Here is a 17,721-nt window from a genome sequence, read left to right on the forward strand (position 1 = left end):
TATGTTATGAAGATCATTAGCTGCTCAGCTGAACCTGAAAAGCAGCTATCATTTTATTTTCACATTTGAAGCTTTTCTTTGTTACTCTTACAAACAAAGTACACAGTTTAAAAATGCTCAACGGCAAAATGAGACCAGCACGCAGACTTCAGTCTCATTTTCCTGCTGATGTATGGTGGAGTACGTGTCATCCGGGCAGTCATTTTTAGTGAGAAATGCAAACACCTACACGGAAATAGGAGGCCACCGTCTGTCTCCTCATCTTGGTGGTTTCTTCTGGGTGGCGGATCATCTCCATGGTGTCCACCTGAACACAAACAGTCGCGATAAGCACGCTGCACTGATGATCAGGCCAGACTTAGGCCACTGCAACATAAAATGCAGCAGATTCAAATGAGATGCTGTTCATTTGCGACATGACATCTTCAGCGGGCTCTGCAGAAATAAAGGTATTATTACAGCAGGTCCCCTTCCTCTAAATGGGCCAGTTGGGAAAACACAGCTGTACTAACTGTGCCGTCTGTATAACACAGCCTCATAAACACTTAAAGCTAACAATCTAGAGAATAATTCGGCACTGCTGTGGGGCATGGGAAAATTGCAGAGCATTCTGAGTAATGAGACTAGCCGTCACCGAGCAGACAGTCATCCTGATGACGGCGGATTAACGAGGACACAATATAAGCTTTCTAATGGCCTTCGCAGTTCATGGCTTCATCAAAATTAATGATGCAATAGATATTTTATAGTAAGTGAATATCTTAATACTTTATTTCATCCTTGCACGGAGAAAGGAAGGTACGTGAAAGGCTGTGCGAGCTGCATAGGAACGAGACACTCCGACACTTTGTACTTCTGTATGATCTGCTTTCAGAATAGCAAACGGCTATCGGAGACTCACTTCCACTGTTCTAACAACTGTCACTTTAATCTGAGCGCACTGGTAGCTTCTCGTAAGCGTCAGTTTCTGTCAACTTTTCTCCAACTCTGATTGAGAACGAGACGCATACATATTACATCAGTCTCACAGAGTTATTACTAAGAAGTCCTCTCTTCTTCAAGAATAACTGAGTAGGTGCTTAGTGGAAGCTCAACAAAGTAGGACTGTTATTATTCCCACTGTTATTCTGGCCTTTGTTTCCGTCTCACATGAAGCATTTTTATAATCTAAAAGACACATCGCAGTGCATTTGTTTACATTAATAACTCAGGAATGTGGCTGTGTGGAGAAAAAATGGTTCAAAAGGGATGATTTACATTTTCCAAAAGCAGCTTGTGATTGATGTTTTATGACTGGAGCTGCACAGTCAGTCTGTGAAGCGCAGTTTGAAGTTTTAGTTTTTGGATTACAATAATGCGATGATAACTTCAGTGAACTATGTTGGGTTTATTTTCTCAGATCTGTCCTGTGCTTCAGAGGTGGTGCATTTGGATTCAGAAAGTTTTACTATTATCAAACAGGGCTCTTACCTTCAACAGGTATTTGGGAGACTTTGAGTACAGCACATGTTGTCGAATAACATGGAAGGAAAGGAAGAGAGAAATGGAAAGACAAGAGGAATCTGAAACTCAGTTTTAAGAGAGGTTCGAGTGTTAAAGCATCATGTGACTTCGTATTTCCTAAACAAAGATCAGATTAAAGTTAGTCAACATAGGCTGAATATTTTCAGTCATTTAAGAAATGCGATCTTAGAGATATTATTAGCTTGTGAAATTCTGCCCCTTAAACAAAGAAGGTCCAGAAATCAAAGTGTTAAAGTTCAGAGGGAGAGGCAGTAAGAGCTTTTTCTTTTAAGAAAATTTCCAGCCACTGATGCTGCCAAGACTCAGCTCAAACAAACTTAGAGTGAACATGAACAATCAGCATTGCTGGATGCAACAAGAGATTCTACATGAAATATCATGGAAAGAAAACCGTCAAGCCAATGCAGTGATTTAAGCTGATTTAGGAGAATCTGCAAAAGTCATCCTTAAAATTTAAAACGCTACCTGCCAGCGACAAAAACAACAATATTCACTAAGTCTCAGAAACTACTTTTATGATGTAGACACTGAGTGCCAGATGGCGATGCTGTATCACCACAAGCAAGACAGCAAACATAACAGGGCAGTCAATTAATGTGGCTATGCTTCACAGCACAGGTTTTTACTGGGTTTCTTATGGTGCAATGCCTGTGAGCAACAAATAAAAAAAAATGTAAAAAAAGCATTATGGGGCTTTTTTTTGCACGTGATGATTCGGGCTACGGCTGAATGCTCACCTTGGTGCGTCCTGAACCAAGCTGTGGTGGGAGAGATCTGGAGGCGGCGGTGACTCTCGCTTTGGACGTCGCCAGATTTCCTGTTGAACACAAGAATGAAGCCAGTGGACTTTCATGCAGTAATATGAGAAAGCAAATAATATTTGGGAATGAGCCAGCGGCGTTTCAGTAAACACTCCGGGATTGATTTTCTTTTCTTTTTTATTCAACATACAAGAAAAAGGTGTATAAAGCGTGCACCACTATGTTGGTGTTCATAGAGCAGGAGAGTATAAAGGAAAAAAAACTAAGCTGAATCCATGGGCTCAGGAGTGCATCTGTGTGCACAGCAGTCCAACAGCCCCACACACAGTGGAAAGGATGTGAACATAGCATATGCAAGACAGTCTGAACATTTCAAAGTTTCTGCACAAGATGTCCAAATGTTTTCTCTGGCTATATCTTCAGAGGCTAAACTGTGATTAATAGCAGTGAAAGAAGCCTTTGAAGCAGGATTGGTGACATCAAAGTCCTAATCCATGGGTGGCAGGATTTTTATAATGAGTGGGAAGTATCTTAACACATTTCAAAGGGTTTACTCCATGAATAAACAATAGCTGCACAGATGTGCCACACACACCTTTAGAAAAATACGTCTGCAGACACAGGAGGCAGCATTACCCGAGCAGCCGTGTATGGCAAGAAGGAAAACCTTTTTAAGTTTTTTTTTTAAAGATAAAGCCAAAGTGACAGCCCAACAATTGTTCTAGATTTTCTACCGCACACAGACAAACTTCGAAAATGCAAATATGCTCTCGTCTTCTGCGATATCATTTCAAGACTCGCATCGGTTGGTGAGGACATCGTCTGACAGCGAGCCAGAAACTTAAACACCGGATCAGCGCCTGCCTTTTCCCAGAGGACGCTGCACTATCAAACATGTATTAGAAGCTTCAATCAAAAGCCGGACTGATCAAAATCAATTTAGGATGGATTAATTAACAGGCAGTGCACTTCTAACTTTAGACAAAGGGTGTCCTACTGGTGCCAAAGGGTTTTGCACTGAGCCAAAGCAATGTGCCGTTCATAGCACACATAGATACACACACACACAAATATGTGCACACACACACTGCTGTAGTCAAAACAACCAAAAACATATGATGTGAGCACTCTTCAAAAGAGTCTTTTAAGCTAGTACTGATGTTGCTTTTAGCTTTTGACAGTTATCTCCCGATTTCTATTTATGCATCTGCTTGTTTATTCTGCTAATAAATCAGTTTTTTTTTTGTATCAGGCAACAAACTAAATGCAAGACATTCTGCCATATTAAAATATGCTTTTTATATTTGTTGTAAATACGTTTGGAAAAATAACCAACAGATCAAAACTGGAACCCAAAAATAGAAGAAAGGACAGAGTAAAGCCCGATATGATGGAAATGTGAGCAGTTAATTGCTCATTATGAACACATGTTTGTGAGAAGGTCTTGTGTTTAGGATACCGGGAACAGATTTTACAACCTCAAAGGCCCCTTCGGCAAAACCTACACACATGCACGCACGCACGCACAAAAAGTATGATCTTTGAGAACAGGGGCTGTTAAACTGTGTCGGGTATATTACCAGCACACAGGCAGGGAGGGCCCTGCTCCAATTAGCCCAGAGTAAAGCTGGATGGATTAATTGGAGTGGGTCTTGTGCAAATGAAGTGCGCTCTCTCTTCTCCCCATTAGTGCTGCTGGGCCAGATCATCTGAGCACATTTGTCATGATGAATTAGCGGCTGCGAGTGGAACGGGCTCGTGGAGTGTCACTGTGCTTTTACGCCTCTCACTTCCATGACACCATCAAGAGGAGATGAAGGGGCTGCGCTGCGATGAGAGAAACTATGACAGTTGTACCTAAGCCTTGCAAATGGACACTCGCTGCTTTCTTCGTGTATTCCTTGGCGGGTCGTATTAATTCATTCTTCCGGCGGGTTTCATATCCCCTCCTGACTAGATGATTAGAGCATTGGTTAATAGTCAGTATCCTCAAAGATTTCTGCCTCCTGAGACACGAAGCCAAGGGAACACCTGTGATGTCCGGCCTGAAAAGAAGACCTTCTAATTTAGATACAGTAAGGAGCTTGTCTAATGATGTGGATAATAATTATTCAAACACAGAGACGAGCTAGAAAAGGAAGATTTGTTCTTTGAAAGCGGATTCAGCTGAAGAATAGGCTACATGTGTTTTAAGTTACAGATGGAGACAGCCCTTATTCTCAGAGTTCTCATGATAAAAATAAAACGAAAAGAGAAAAGGAGTGGAAATATAAGAGGTTAATAATTGAAAAGGAGGGCGAGCAGGTGAGGGGAATATTTCCCAGGTCATTCAGACTTGAGAAACAGGTGGAGGAGCGTCCCACTGATCGTTTCTGCTTCACGCATGTTGCTCTTGGCATGGACTACCAAGACGCAAACAGAGAGAGGCAGAGCGGTGTGTGGGGAGTGGGGGGTAGAAAGAGAAGAAAAAAACCCTTCCTTGGCATCTGTGCGTTCACTTTGAAAATTAAGCCCAGCAAGAATCCTGTAGGAAAAAAAAAAGCTCAAGCTGGCAGTTGTATTGGGGTTCTATTGACAAGAATAGTCAATGTGCTCGGGATTAAAAAGCAATCCCGCGTTCAATATGACACCTCCCTACATGCTTTTATGAGTGCCAGTGTGCGCCTTGTACTTCAGAAGCTGTGGATCGAGCTGTCGACACGGGGGACAATCAAAGTTGTAAGAGAGAGCAGCCTTCCTGAGCTGAGTGAGCAGAGCCTTGCTGGATATTTCTGCCCGCTCTCCCGCTCTCTTTTTGAAAACATGTGATCTAGAAACTCAACTCAGCAACCAAGCAAATTAGATTAAAGCACCCGTAACCCCCCGCCACCCTACCCACCCTCTATAACCACCACCGTTTATGCCTAGAGATGGCTTCGGGGGCTGTTGATTTAAATGCCATCCACTACTGTCAAAGCAGATCAATCATAAAAAAGCATGGTGTAATTGGCTTTTAGTGACACAACACAGTGTTGCATTTATCAAAGGATGTTGTACCATGTGACTTAGGAGAGCCGGCTTCTTGCTATTGATGTGCAAGGCCCGTCAAAAAAAAAAAAATCCCTCTGCTGACTCAAAACATTCCCCAATACTGCGATTAGGAGAGAATTCAAACAAAAGTATTACTTGGTGAGTGTCTCTCCTGCTAGAGAGAATATGTGGAAGTGCAGTGAAAGACTGCAGTGTCTGCCGACTGGGATGAAAAAAGGCAGAGAACAAAGAGCCAAATATGTCATATCGCTGGGAGAAGCCTGTCACTTCCACACAGGAGGATCTCCTTACATGAAGGGAGACGGAGGGAGATGGCAGAGGATGGGAGAGCTGCAACTGTGGCTTTGTGTGAAGATGTAAAACCAATATGTAAATTGCTCAATATGAACTCCACAGCCCTAAAGATCTTGCAGAGCATATTAACGGCATGAGCTTCTTTAGCAACTGCAGCAATTGGCAAATGGCATAAATGCTCCAGCTGACAAATATTAGACTTCAGATTGTGATGTGACGTGGTAAAACTGACCATTAAAAACAGCTTTTTGCTTTTAAATCTGCAAAATAACTAGGGGAGTTAGGTATGAGATAAATGTAATCAAAGGGACATTAAATTATAGTATAAACTTGAAAATAAATGGGAAAAACTCAGACAGAGGATAAATATTTCACATTTGTTCTGAAGGATAGTGCAGGATCTATGATATATCTAATTATTTATTCTGCAAATACAAAGAGGAAAATACAAAGATGCATACAAACTCAGGGAGGGTTTATTTGTTTAGAAGCTGGTAATAAGAAGTCACGAATGCTATGTATTAGGTGCTAATAGCGTCCCTTTCAAAGACGGCATGTAATAGTAAATCTTTATATACAGAAATCATCCCGTGATTAATTTTTTAAATGGTGGCTTGCCAATGAATAATTCAAAATGACACCAAATTACATCAGTGCAGGTCCCGTTCATACCTGTTATTTTTCAGCGTACAGTATAAGATGTTAAAACCTTATCGGTTGAATGAGAATATAGCATGTGTGTGCCTGCGCGGCCCACTATCTGTGAACTCCATCCTCTGACAAAGAACTGGCAGTCTCGATGAGCAGTGTGCATGTGCAGATGTGCTATGCTACAATCAGCAGGGCCAGGCAGCCCTGAGGCCACACACACACGCGCACACACACACGTCCACTGTACTGTGACCGTGGGTTGCCCAAGCCCTGGTAGACCCAAGTGAGCTCTGCCAATTCAAACACTGTGATTCCCCTGATCTGGGAAAGGCCCTGGCTCTGAGGAATTTGTCCATGCAAATACATCCCATTTCCTCTGACAAAACACCACCACATGTCCAAGCCTCAAGGACCCACATTCTGCAAGGCTCAAGTGCCCTCGCTATTCACCGCCTGGGAACTTTTTACTTTCTGAGGCCTTCACACTTCCCTGCTACCCTTCAATCATGAACGGTCGGGATATCACATTCTCAAATTGCGGTCGCTTGTTTTACAGTCGACAGAAACCAAAAAGCTAAATTGTCTGATTTATAGGTATTGTGTCCTCACTGCAGTGTGACATGTGCATCACCACAAACATTAACCTCCAGTGCATTCATGCACAATATGTGTAGTCCAAAACCCCAGATCCAGCATTTCGCTTTCATCTCTGCATCCAGGCCGCTGCAGGTCTACGATGATGTCCCCTAGTGGTGACACACTGAGGGGGCGGCCCAGACAGTGAAACCACCCTGGTGTAAAACAGATTTCCATCAGATCGCCCCAGATAATGGTAATTTCACAGATAACAGAGAATCCATAATGTGGAGTAAAATGCAAATTAAATCTCCCCACAAATTTTACCCCGAAGAATAGATTTATAATTTTCTCATGCGTTACTGTATCTCACTTAAACAGTGCTCCATCTTTTCCGGCACGATAAGCCCGAGCAGTGTTTCATAGCTCTTTATCTAACGAGATGATCTGCGGGTCCACAAGCTGCAATATGAAAATCGGACCTCTGACTCTAAAATTAAAAAAGATCTGTGTAAGCACGGTGTTTCTAAAAGAATCTTAAACATTTCAGGATAGTCAGGTCAGACACAAACACAGTTGAAAAGAAAAAAGGAAATAAAGAAGCTTTCAGGAGTGCAGCAGTAAACACTGCAGCACATCTTAGTTTCTATTCAGTGCCTTTGTGCACTGAAATTAAGTGTTCACTGAATTGGGTTTTATAGAGTGTACTTTTCTGAAGCTCGTAATTGCAGAAAGGAAGTGGCTGAAGGCTCCCTCGTGCACAGCCAGCAATTGAAGTTTGCAGACACGCTGCACAGATTTCTACAGGAGTCTCAGCTTAGGTGCCTTTTGTGAATCGAATCTCCTTCTAATGCCACTGGGAGAGAAAGCAGGAATTTACAGGTGCCTAAAAAAGGAAGTGAATCACATAAAGTGGCTTAGCTGAAATAAAAGTAGGAAGTGGGAATCTGATAATATAAAACATCTATTAGCATTTCAGCTAAATCAAGTGACCAGGAGGGCCCCAGCCCCAGCTAATGACAAGCACATTACTCTACCTTCATTTAACCAACAGAAAAGAGGTGGGAAGAGTTGCTTTTGTGTTCTCTAAATACTCTTTTTTCATCCCCTGGGTATTTAGAAACCTTATCATAAAAATATCCCACTGCACCCACAATCTGCAGATAGCATTCAGCAGAGGGAAACCAAGAGGGACAGCTTAGTGAAAATAAAAACAGAGCGCCATGCGGAGAGCTGAGCCTCTCAAGAGATAATGGAGACTGCAGATTTATCCGAGCACGGCACGCAGAGGCTTGAAATGAAGGGGGGCTGGGGGGGGGGGGGGGGGGGGGGGGCAGCAGATGCCTGGGAGTCGCGTCTTAAAGAAACCCACTTACCTGAACATTTATGGGAAGAGTACACAGCAGCACTATTCACTGAGTGATATAGTCCCGCAATTGTTAACAAAAGGAAAGTTTCCATTTCCTCTGTGGCTAGTGGTTAGTTGCTGAGATTTTCTAAATAGCATTATATCATACCTGTTTTAGTTAAGGGGCTGGAAAACAGCTGCTGCAAAAGTTTGTTCTCTGACGTCCTCAACACCACAACAATGTCTGCAGGGAGAGTGTCTCTGTTTTTCTCCAAAAAGCCATTCACATTGTACATTACCTGTTGAGTAGGACATGAGAAATACACGTACGTGTAACAGTCAATTCACATTTTCTGAATCTGAATTGTCATCACTCTATGATAAGGCTGAAATTAATGCTGGGGTATGGTTTAATTTATATATATATATACACACACACACATCTTATGTGAGGGTAAAAAGATCCCAGAGAAAACTGATGTTCCTTTTAACCACAGAAAAACCACAGGTGTGAGCAATAAAAATACTGATGGCTGAAATCCATTTGAGGTTCAGTTGCCGGTGTTGCGCATGCTGCTTCTGCCAAACTGTCAAAGCTTACTGGAATACAGATGTTTTTAGAAACACCTGCGTTTTTCCTCAGTGACATGCGATAAGTTTGCTGTGCCGCTATCCAGTCCTGGATTTATGAAAAATTCCAATAACACAGTTCAAACAGCTTGGTGATTCCCAAAGAGCTATTAGCTGAAAGCTTGGCATATCTCGGCATGGTGTGCAGTATGTCATTAAAAAATCTGAGGAAACTGAACAACTAAAGGACAAAGGAAGAAGTAGCAGCACTAAAAAATGTCTAGCAGATGAACAGTATCTGAAAGTCATGGCCTTAAGAAATAGGAAGAAATCTACTGTTTGCTGAACCCTCGTCAAAAATGGTTTCCCAGCGAAGGATGGCTGTCAAGAAGCCATTCTTAAAGAAGGGAAACAGGGAAAAAGGGCTGAGGCCTATCCTAGCTGTCATGAGTTGACAGGCAGGGTTTCTAATCTGTCACAGGGATAACACAGAGAAACAGACAACCATTCACATTCACCCCTTTGGCCAAATTAGAATCACCAGTTACCTACACAGGCAGATCTTTGTAGTATGGGAGCTCGGGTACCCAGAGAGAATCTATGCAGGTGCAGGGAAAGAGGGTAGACTCATTGTAGGGAGCCCCAGCTGGGTGGTAGATTTGAACCCAGGACCTGGTTGCTATGAGGCTCCAGTCCTAACCACTGCTGCACTGTGCCACTCTTCATATGTTCGCATGTCTCATATTATAATCCACTCAAAAAAGTGTCTCTTTTCACATTTTCTTCATATAAGATATTTATAAGAAATAAGTATGAAAAAAGTTAACATTATGAGAAAATGTGAAGGATCAACTAAGATAGACTTTTTAGTAAAATTTCACAGACTTATAGGATTTTGTTTCCTATTTTTCTCTATATGGGATGTAATAACTTTTTTTAAGTCACAACAAACCTAATCAGACCCCAAAACAGATGTAGAGAAAAATCCTTCCGTAAAGTATGCAGATGTTTATGAAATACTCAAAGTAAAGGCATAATCAGAATAGAAGGTTTTACCAAGCATTTCAAAGGCCTGAACACTGGTTTACATGCTCACACCCATCATCATCAAGGCAGTAGATTGTTAGTTAAACACATCCAATGAAGTATCTGATACCTGTCCGGCATAGTGCTGAATTCCAAAACAAAGCTCCACTCGTTTTGGTATCCAAAAATATTTGCAGCGCAAATTGTCCTCAAACTTATCTGTAAAGAAGACATGTAGAAGAAAATTACAGCACGTGAAGGCTCATTATGCATTGATCTGTGAACTCTTATGTAACTGAGTTATTTTATGTGCTACATCTCAGCATGTTTGCGACTGTAGTTCCAATCTTACCCACTAGGGTCTGGTCGGTGGCCTGAGGGAAGCGGCTCTCTTCATCCAGCAGGGACAGCAGACCCATGGGCTTCTGCAGAAACATGTCCAGAATGGGCCTATTGTCCTCATACTCCACCAGGCTGGCATCAACTTCCTCGCTCTGGTATTCCATCTAATTAGAACCAGTGAATGCAGAATAATAATCTAGTTATGGTTTCCCTAAATGACCCAATTAAACAATCTAGGCTAAATATGCAATGTGCATGTGTGGTTTAAAAAAAAAAAAAGAGTTTCTAATCAAGCAAACCACACACTTGCAGCCAGCTGTGTGTGTCTACGGCTGAAATTTACAGCGTAATAGAGTCTTTTACTGAATGCATAAAACAGAACAGCTCCAAACCAACAAATAGAGCCACTTACTTATTCATAATTTATTTCAATGTGCAAATAACCCAGAGTCAAATCACATTATTGCATCTATTTAATTTCAGATCAAAAAGTTGTTTTAAATATATATTTTACTAATAAAGTGGAACCAATGGATCTAAACCATCCTCATGTTTAAATCATTAAGTCAGAATAATCAGTTTCTGTGTACAGCAAGACTGAAGACATCCACACACAAAATAAAGATCCCTTTTCCACCGAGCATTAGCCCTACATCAGGGGAGGATGTTTTCCACAAGCTAAAGGCCTTTTTTTCAGAGATCACTGCTATAATTAATCTGAACGGGGAAAATGTAGCTTCCAATAACACTTCTGGTCCTGGAGAGAGCTAAAAATGTGAATGTAAATGAAAGTGCAGAGGCTATTATTAGTCCATATGCCGTGCGGAGTTTGGCCTCAATAAATAATAGTTTGTATTTTTCTAAAGAAATGCACACTGAGCTATCTAATGAGAAAATGTGCCACATCACTAAACCGAGCCACTTTTCTTGAGTTCTCTTTAAAAAAGACTGTTGCAAAGTTACTTCAAACAAAAGGGTTTCTGATTGATGTCAATTCATCTCCATCGAGGAAAAAAGGCTTTTCGCACTTCAGGGTAAACAGCTTCATTAAATCAATTAAGAGAGTAATTTGGGGTGACTTGTAGGAAAAATTAATGTTGAGAGCTTTTCTGAATTGGTAACTGTGTAAACACCAAATTTATTTAAGTGACTAATTTCCATAATAGTGTTTTAAATGGAATGTTCTCTGCATATTTTGTGTTATTCTTTCACCCCAAACACATTACAGTGGTATCTTCTACTTTGTGCATTAGAGCGGATCATTTAAAACCTATTTATGCATGAAGAACTCACCTGTTCGAGAGCAAATATGTGCTGGTTGAAATAAAACTGAATCTGCTCGTTTGCGATGTTGATGCACAATTGCTCAAACGAGTTCTTCTTGAAGTTTTCAAATCCAAAGATGTCCAGGATTCCCACATTCATGCCGCTCTCTACGGCACTTCAAAGGAAAAAAAGGGGGACAAACAAACTTATTCTTCTATGCGATGGAACAAGCAAATCCCCAGCAGCCATATTAATTGATAAAACTTTAATGATAATCCAAGTTCCACCCAAATACGGAGTCTGGTCTGGATGGCCTAGTCTGACGAGAAATCATAAACACCGTCTTTGAAAAAGTCAGATCTTCTTAAATGGCTTTTATTTCAGTCTCTATTGATTTAACCTCCAGTTATTTTCAATGTCTGCACTAACAATACTCACTTCTGCAACACAGCATAGATATTTATGATCCTGTATTTTATATTCAGTGCTTGGAGCTGCTACTTTCATGATCAGTCATTACCCACAGTATGTAGAGGTCACCTTTAACCAGTGCTACCAGGTTATTAATGGCAATAAGGAAACGGCTAAGATGACTGGAATGCAGACGGGAACTCTGGCTTCATCTCTGAGAGACGACTCCTTGACAGTCAATGCTCATATTTATGAAGGAATTCTTTTGGATCAATGAAAAGCCTCTTTGCAGTCTCTCTGAAGTCTTTTTAATCATCTGAACATTATTTTCTCTGCACGCAACTCTGTATCAAAAATTTATTAAAACTTTTTTCTTTTTTGCTCTCCTTTTGCTTGTCTTGTGCTTTCCCATTGATATTCCCCTCTTCATGTTTGCATCTACCTCTGCAGACTTCCAGAAAGGTCATCAGAGCTTTGCAGAAACTGAGTGAGAAATTACACCCCAAGAAATTACAGAAAAGACAAAAACAGTGGGCATGCAAACAAATTGTTCATCACTAGCACGCACTGACCAGACATTCATGTCAGGCTGCAGGAGTGAGTTGATGCGATTCACTATCCAGCTGAACAGGCGTCCGTACAACGCCTTGGACATGGCGTCTCGGACATCGGCGGCTTTGTCCACGGTGTTGGAGCGGATGATGGTTTCGCCCCTCGTGACCACACACTGAGAGGTAAGTGCTTCCTGGAGCTCCTCGGGTCCAATGCTGAGGAGAGACGCAGCTGAGAAAAAGGCGAGACAGTCAATCAGTTTCACAGTGAAGAGATTACTGCATCTTATCACAATACTATAATAACAAACTATAACATGGTTATACTGCAGATATTTAAAGTGGAAAGTGGAAAGGTTCCCTTTTCTCAAATTCTACAACATCACCTCAAATCAACAGCTCAATGATCCCAAACACACATCTAAACTGTTTTGGGGATGGATAAAAATTTGTGGACTTTATTTAAAAGCCAGCTGAGCTCTACCAATTCTCCCAACAAGATTGGTCAAATATCCAAGCTTGCTGATCATGGTGCAGCTTGCTAAGGGGCATTTAACCAAATATTAGTGAGAGGTAATGTATATGTCTGAGCCTATATGCATACTTTTGACCATGTGTGGTTTAGAGAATATCCAAGATACATTCAAAATCACACTACACCCTACAAGTTCTTGTTTTTAAAGCAGCTAAAGATGTACAATCCTGTTTTTTTGCAGCCAGTGATTAACTTCCTAAAACACTTCAGGTCGTACAAGTTTATGGGAGTCACCGATGACCATTTTTTATTTACAGTCAATGCTTACAACACACATTGCCTAACATCTCACCGTTCTCTAAGGCCTCTGAGTTAGGCACTTCACTAATATCGGTCTGATGCTGGGATGTGATGGAGGCAAATTCAATATTCCCAGTATTCAAAATTGCTGAGAGAATTTTGTAAGCAGAGTCGACCTCCTAAAAACAAGATATCAAAAGAAAATTGTTACATATTACGTATTTTATATATTACAGCTCTCAATAGATCTGTGCCCAAACATTGCATATGTGATTGCTTGAGTGTTTAGTACCTCTTCTGTAAAGCCGATATTTCGGAAGCACTCCTGAATGGCATCAAACTGCTCTTTATATTGTTTCCTTGACACAATGTCTTGCATCACTTTGCAGTGCTGACTGTCAATGTACCTGCAGATTCATGTTATGACAGTCAAATTAGTTTCCACATTGTGAGGAGCGAATGATGGGATTATTTGCATCACAAACCTGGGAGGTGTCCCATCTGGCAGCCTGTAAGTCTTCAGCTCGTCTTGGTGGTAAAGGCCGGCATATATGTAATAGAATATGTGGAAATTTTCCTCCCCTCTGAAGGAAAAACAAGCAGAAGTTAGATGAATTACTCAAATCCAACCGCAGGAAGGAAAAAAGCAAGGGCAGCTGCTTACGGAGCCTGTTTGATGACCCTCGACTTCTCCAGCAGGTATTCAGATATCTTGGCCCCAATAACCGCTCCTGTCGGCGTGAACTTCATCTCCAAGTACTTGCCAAAGCGACTGGAGTTGTCATTGATTGCCGTGCAAGCGTTTCCAAAGGCCTCGACGAGAGGGTTAACCTGCAAAATCTTCTCACGGAGTGTCCGATTGTTTGCCTGAGAGCAACAAAATAATTATTTCATGAACTCTGGTAGATTTTTAAGATAGTTTATGAAGTAGTTATATCAAGTAGTTAAGTCTGGTATTAACAAGTTAGAAATGATGATGAAAAATAGTGACCAAAGAGCTACTATGCAGTACCTTTCCCAGGAAAGTAAGATGCTGAACAATTAAATGAGCACTTTCTGTTTTCCCAGCACCGCTTTCTCCACTAATGATGATACACTAAACAAACGAGATAACAGTTCATCAAGCGGGAACACTGACATCATATACCATAATTTTTTCATATGTTATTTACTAACATTTCCTTGCTCCTTTGCTTTTGTCCAAAAGTTTCCAAATCGACATTAAAAAATAACTGATTGTAATTAAAAGAAATTGCTCGAAAGCATTTGTAAAACCTACAGTGCTTTATACAAAATAATTTTCATTATTATTCTATCAGTTTTAGGATTGCACGGTACAATGCTTCAACCTATTCAGTCACTTTTCTGGAAGATACCTGGTCTTTGCAGAATGTCACCATGCCTTGGTAAGCTGCATCTGCAGTAGCAAAGATGTGTGGAGGGTTGTCAGCTCGCTTTACGCCATGGTACAGCTTAGAGAACTAAAAGGGGCATAAAAGTATTCATGAAGACTTTTATTTTTATTACGGCTTTGAAGAAATTAACAACCAACAGCTTGGAGAAGACAAAACTCTGCAGCGTCACATAATATCAATATCGGATATCCAGTGAAGAGAAAATTTGAGGAAAAATGCATGCAAAGTTGCTGACTATGCATTAGAGATGTTTAGAGTAATTTAAAAGATTAAAAATAGTTGATTTAAACTGACTGAGCAGAAAATTTGGGGGCCAGATTGTTGCACTAACTAATATGACAATTGCCATAATAGTTGCTGTTACTGTGAATAAAAACAAAATAATAATAATAACAATAACTAGCCCTACAAATAGAGTATCCACTAAAGCAGAACCTGCATCATGACTGGCATCCATTCATCATTTCCACTGTGTTTGTAAAAAAAACACAAAAACTATTTGTGACTGATGTGTTACCGACCTGAGGAGAGTAGATGCTGAGATTCTGGAAAGGATTGAGAGCGATGAGGATGTCACCGACGTAAGTGTACACCTGCAGCTCATCATACCTCTTGTGGAGATGGCTGATGATTGTCTCCTGCAGAAAAGAAAACACACACACACAGCCTAAAATCAACAACTTTTCAGCTTGGGCTCATCAATGCATGACGAGATAAACACATAAAATCCTACCTCGTCTAAGAACTCCAGGTTCACCAGATCATCATCAGGACAGCTCTCTATTATGAGGGTTTTACGAGTATTGATCCGGACGTGCCTGTATGAAGTCAAGGACACGAGATGCCTTTTAAGCCTGTAAAGTGACCACTAAATGAGAAACAGTAGTGTGACTGGCTGAATGTAATACCCAGTCACTTCCATGTTTTTCACGAGGCCCTTTAAGCTTTCCCAGGGGACAAAACTCCTATTATCACAGGATGTGGTTGCACTTTATTCATGTTTTGACCTATCACTCTCCAAAGAGCCCCTGTGGACAGAGGTCAACTAACCTCCAGCTGGCTCCACGAAAACCTCAGGGGAAACCACAGAGTGTGAGAAAGAGAGTAAAACAGAGCGGTGCTTGTGAGTGCCTACTGCTTTGTGTGCTGTATGTGTATATGCACAACACAGAGTGGACATTTTGACATTTCTATAACATGTAATGCATCACAAATCTTAGCATGACTACCAATAATAGTCGCTTAGGACAACATGAATGTAGTCAATTCCACAGAGAAGAGACTGACATCAGCCAAACCTAACAGCCATAAAATTTAGACCATTTTTATCAGCGTAATATGGTTTAGTGGAGTCAAAAATCCCATATACTACCATGAATCCAGACTCCAATAGTTAAGTCTGCATACAAAGCCTTTTACAAGTGAGTAACTACCAGTACTAGCTAGTCAATCTAGCCCTTTGCTGAGCTTAACCCACTTTGTTCCAATTAAGACTTTAGTGTGAAAATCTTGCTGGGAGCCAATTGTAGCAACATCCAGTCAAAGGCCATCTACAGTCTAAAAAGTCAATAAAGTGTCACAAATCTGAGAATAACTGCCAAAAATAGTTGCTTAAGACAGCATAAAAAAATCAAACTTACAATCTTTCTTAAATTTAGGGGGTTATTTAGGGTTTTTTTCAGCAATCAAATATTTATATTGTGCTAATAATATAAATATTCATTGTCCAGCCTCCTATGATAACCTTTTTATAATACACCAAATCACTGAAGGTTCTATTATGACATCATGTTGCACAGCAACCACACACCATTGGGCTAGAGTGACCCATTTCCTTATCTTCCTATAAGACACTTAAGCTCTGTAATGTTTTAATTTCACAACAGTAACATCTACTTTAGTAAATACCAATACACTCATTTTGTTATGCATCTCCAAATTGTATTTGCATTTCCATATAATAAATTACAGTAACTGTCACATTACCTTGTGAAATCAAGGTTTCTGTATTTGTAGACCATATCAAGATTTTAATATTAGAAAAATATTTGTATATTTGTACTTTAAGGCAAAGGCATTTAAAGCTACTAGAATGAGTCTAGCTGGAATATAATTCCAGCATGTTATTTACACGTATAGGTAATTGTGAAATCCTCTTTGACCTTGTGATTTTTATATTTGATTGAACAAAATCTTTCATACCAATTTTTCATTATATATACTTGAATGGGGTGGAAAGTGTGTGGCTGAAAGGGGAAGCAGTGCATTTATATCTAAACAACATCTAACACCCCTAGTTTTTATTTACTTTGGTTTTTTTATTTTTGCTTTTGTAAGTGTGATTAAGTACATCAGTTTATTAGCAGCACGACAGACTAAACAATACTGCAGCATGCACTTCTATAAATAACCAGTAGCTTTGTGGTTGGTACTACAACACAGGGAGCAATATTGCATTTTGGATAGCGTTAACATTTCTTTCACCACTTTTGTTTCCAGAGTTATTAACGTTCCAAACAAGAAGAAAAAAGCAAATACAATTAAAAATGAACTTGACAGATTTTTTCTTTCATTTTTTTTAGAAACCACAATAATAATATTGCCGAATGTACTCAGCGAAATCATATAGTAATACTGAGATAGCCATAACATATCTTAACCTAACCAGCCCAGTATTAGTATCATGACATTTTGACTTGTCTATGCTATTTTTTTTAACATGCAGCTGAAAGCCGTCCCAGTTTTCAAACAATATTAATAAGCATTTAATCAAGTGTCAGGTCAGATAAGTGGGCCATATTTAATTTCACTTCTTTGACTTGTAAGCCTGAAGAGCTTATGATAAAACAGGGTTAAGTAACAGTAACAAGTAATCTCTAAACGTGGACTAGTTAGGTTGCATTGTGCAACCTAATTTTAATGCTTGGTGGTTTGGGGCTTCAACAAAAGCACAAACAATAGTTTTTTTCTTTTCTTTTGTCACATTTGTAACATGCATCCATATTCCATTATAATAAATATACAATCATAAGACTAGCTCGAAATATAAATTCAAGCTTCAGGTTAGGAGCTTTTTCCTCATCTACTTTTTGAATTAATTCTCTATTCTGAATATAGTGTAAATGCAACAGCACAGAAATATGCTCAGTATGTGGTCCCTATAAAGTCAATCCCCGTCATC

At 40.2% G+C, this 17,721-nt stretch overlaps 1 protein-coding gene across 1 annotated transcript in view; it reads right to left on the bottom strand.

Annotated features, from left to right (window-relative positions):
• The window catches only part of myo3b (myosin IIIB), a 64,552-nt gene that overhangs the window by 27,972 nt on the left and 18,859 nt on the right, over positions 1–17,721 (bottom strand). The window contains exons 11-26 of the mRNA XM_026144901.2: positions 15,274–15,358; positions 15,062–15,178; positions 14,502–14,606; positions 14,138–14,221; positions 13,790–13,992; positions 13,611–13,709; positions 13,418–13,532; positions 13,178–13,304; positions 12,372–12,582; positions 11,416–11,563; positions 10,133–10,286; positions 9,911–9,999; positions 8,354–8,483; positions 2,262–2,341; positions 1,471–1,491; positions 230–307 (exon numbers count right to left, since the gene is read on the bottom strand). Of these exons, the coding sequence (XP_026000686.2) occupies positions 230–307; positions 1,471–1,491; positions 2,262–2,341; positions 8,354–8,483; positions 9,911–9,999; positions 10,133–10,286; positions 11,416–11,563; positions 12,372–12,582; positions 13,178–13,304; positions 13,418–13,532; positions 13,611–13,709; positions 13,790–13,992; positions 14,138–14,221; positions 14,502–14,606; positions 15,062–15,178; positions 15,274–15,358 (1,846 nt within the window). The remainder of the gene's footprint in view (positions 1–229; positions 308–1,470; positions 1,492–2,261; positions 2,342–8,353; positions 8,484–9,910; positions 10,000–10,132; positions 10,287–11,415; positions 11,564–12,371; positions 12,583–13,177; positions 13,305–13,417; positions 13,533–13,610; positions 13,710–13,789; positions 13,993–14,137; positions 14,222–14,501; positions 14,607–15,061; positions 15,179–15,273; positions 15,359–17,721) is intronic.

The sequence above is a fragment of the Astatotilapia calliptera genome, chromosome 16 (assembly GCF_964374335.1).
Source record: "Astatotilapia calliptera chromosome 16, fAstCal68.1, whole genome shotgun sequence".
Taxonomy (NCBI): domain Eukaryota; kingdom Metazoa; phylum Chordata; class Actinopteri; order Cichliformes; family Cichlidae; genus Astatotilapia; species Astatotilapia calliptera.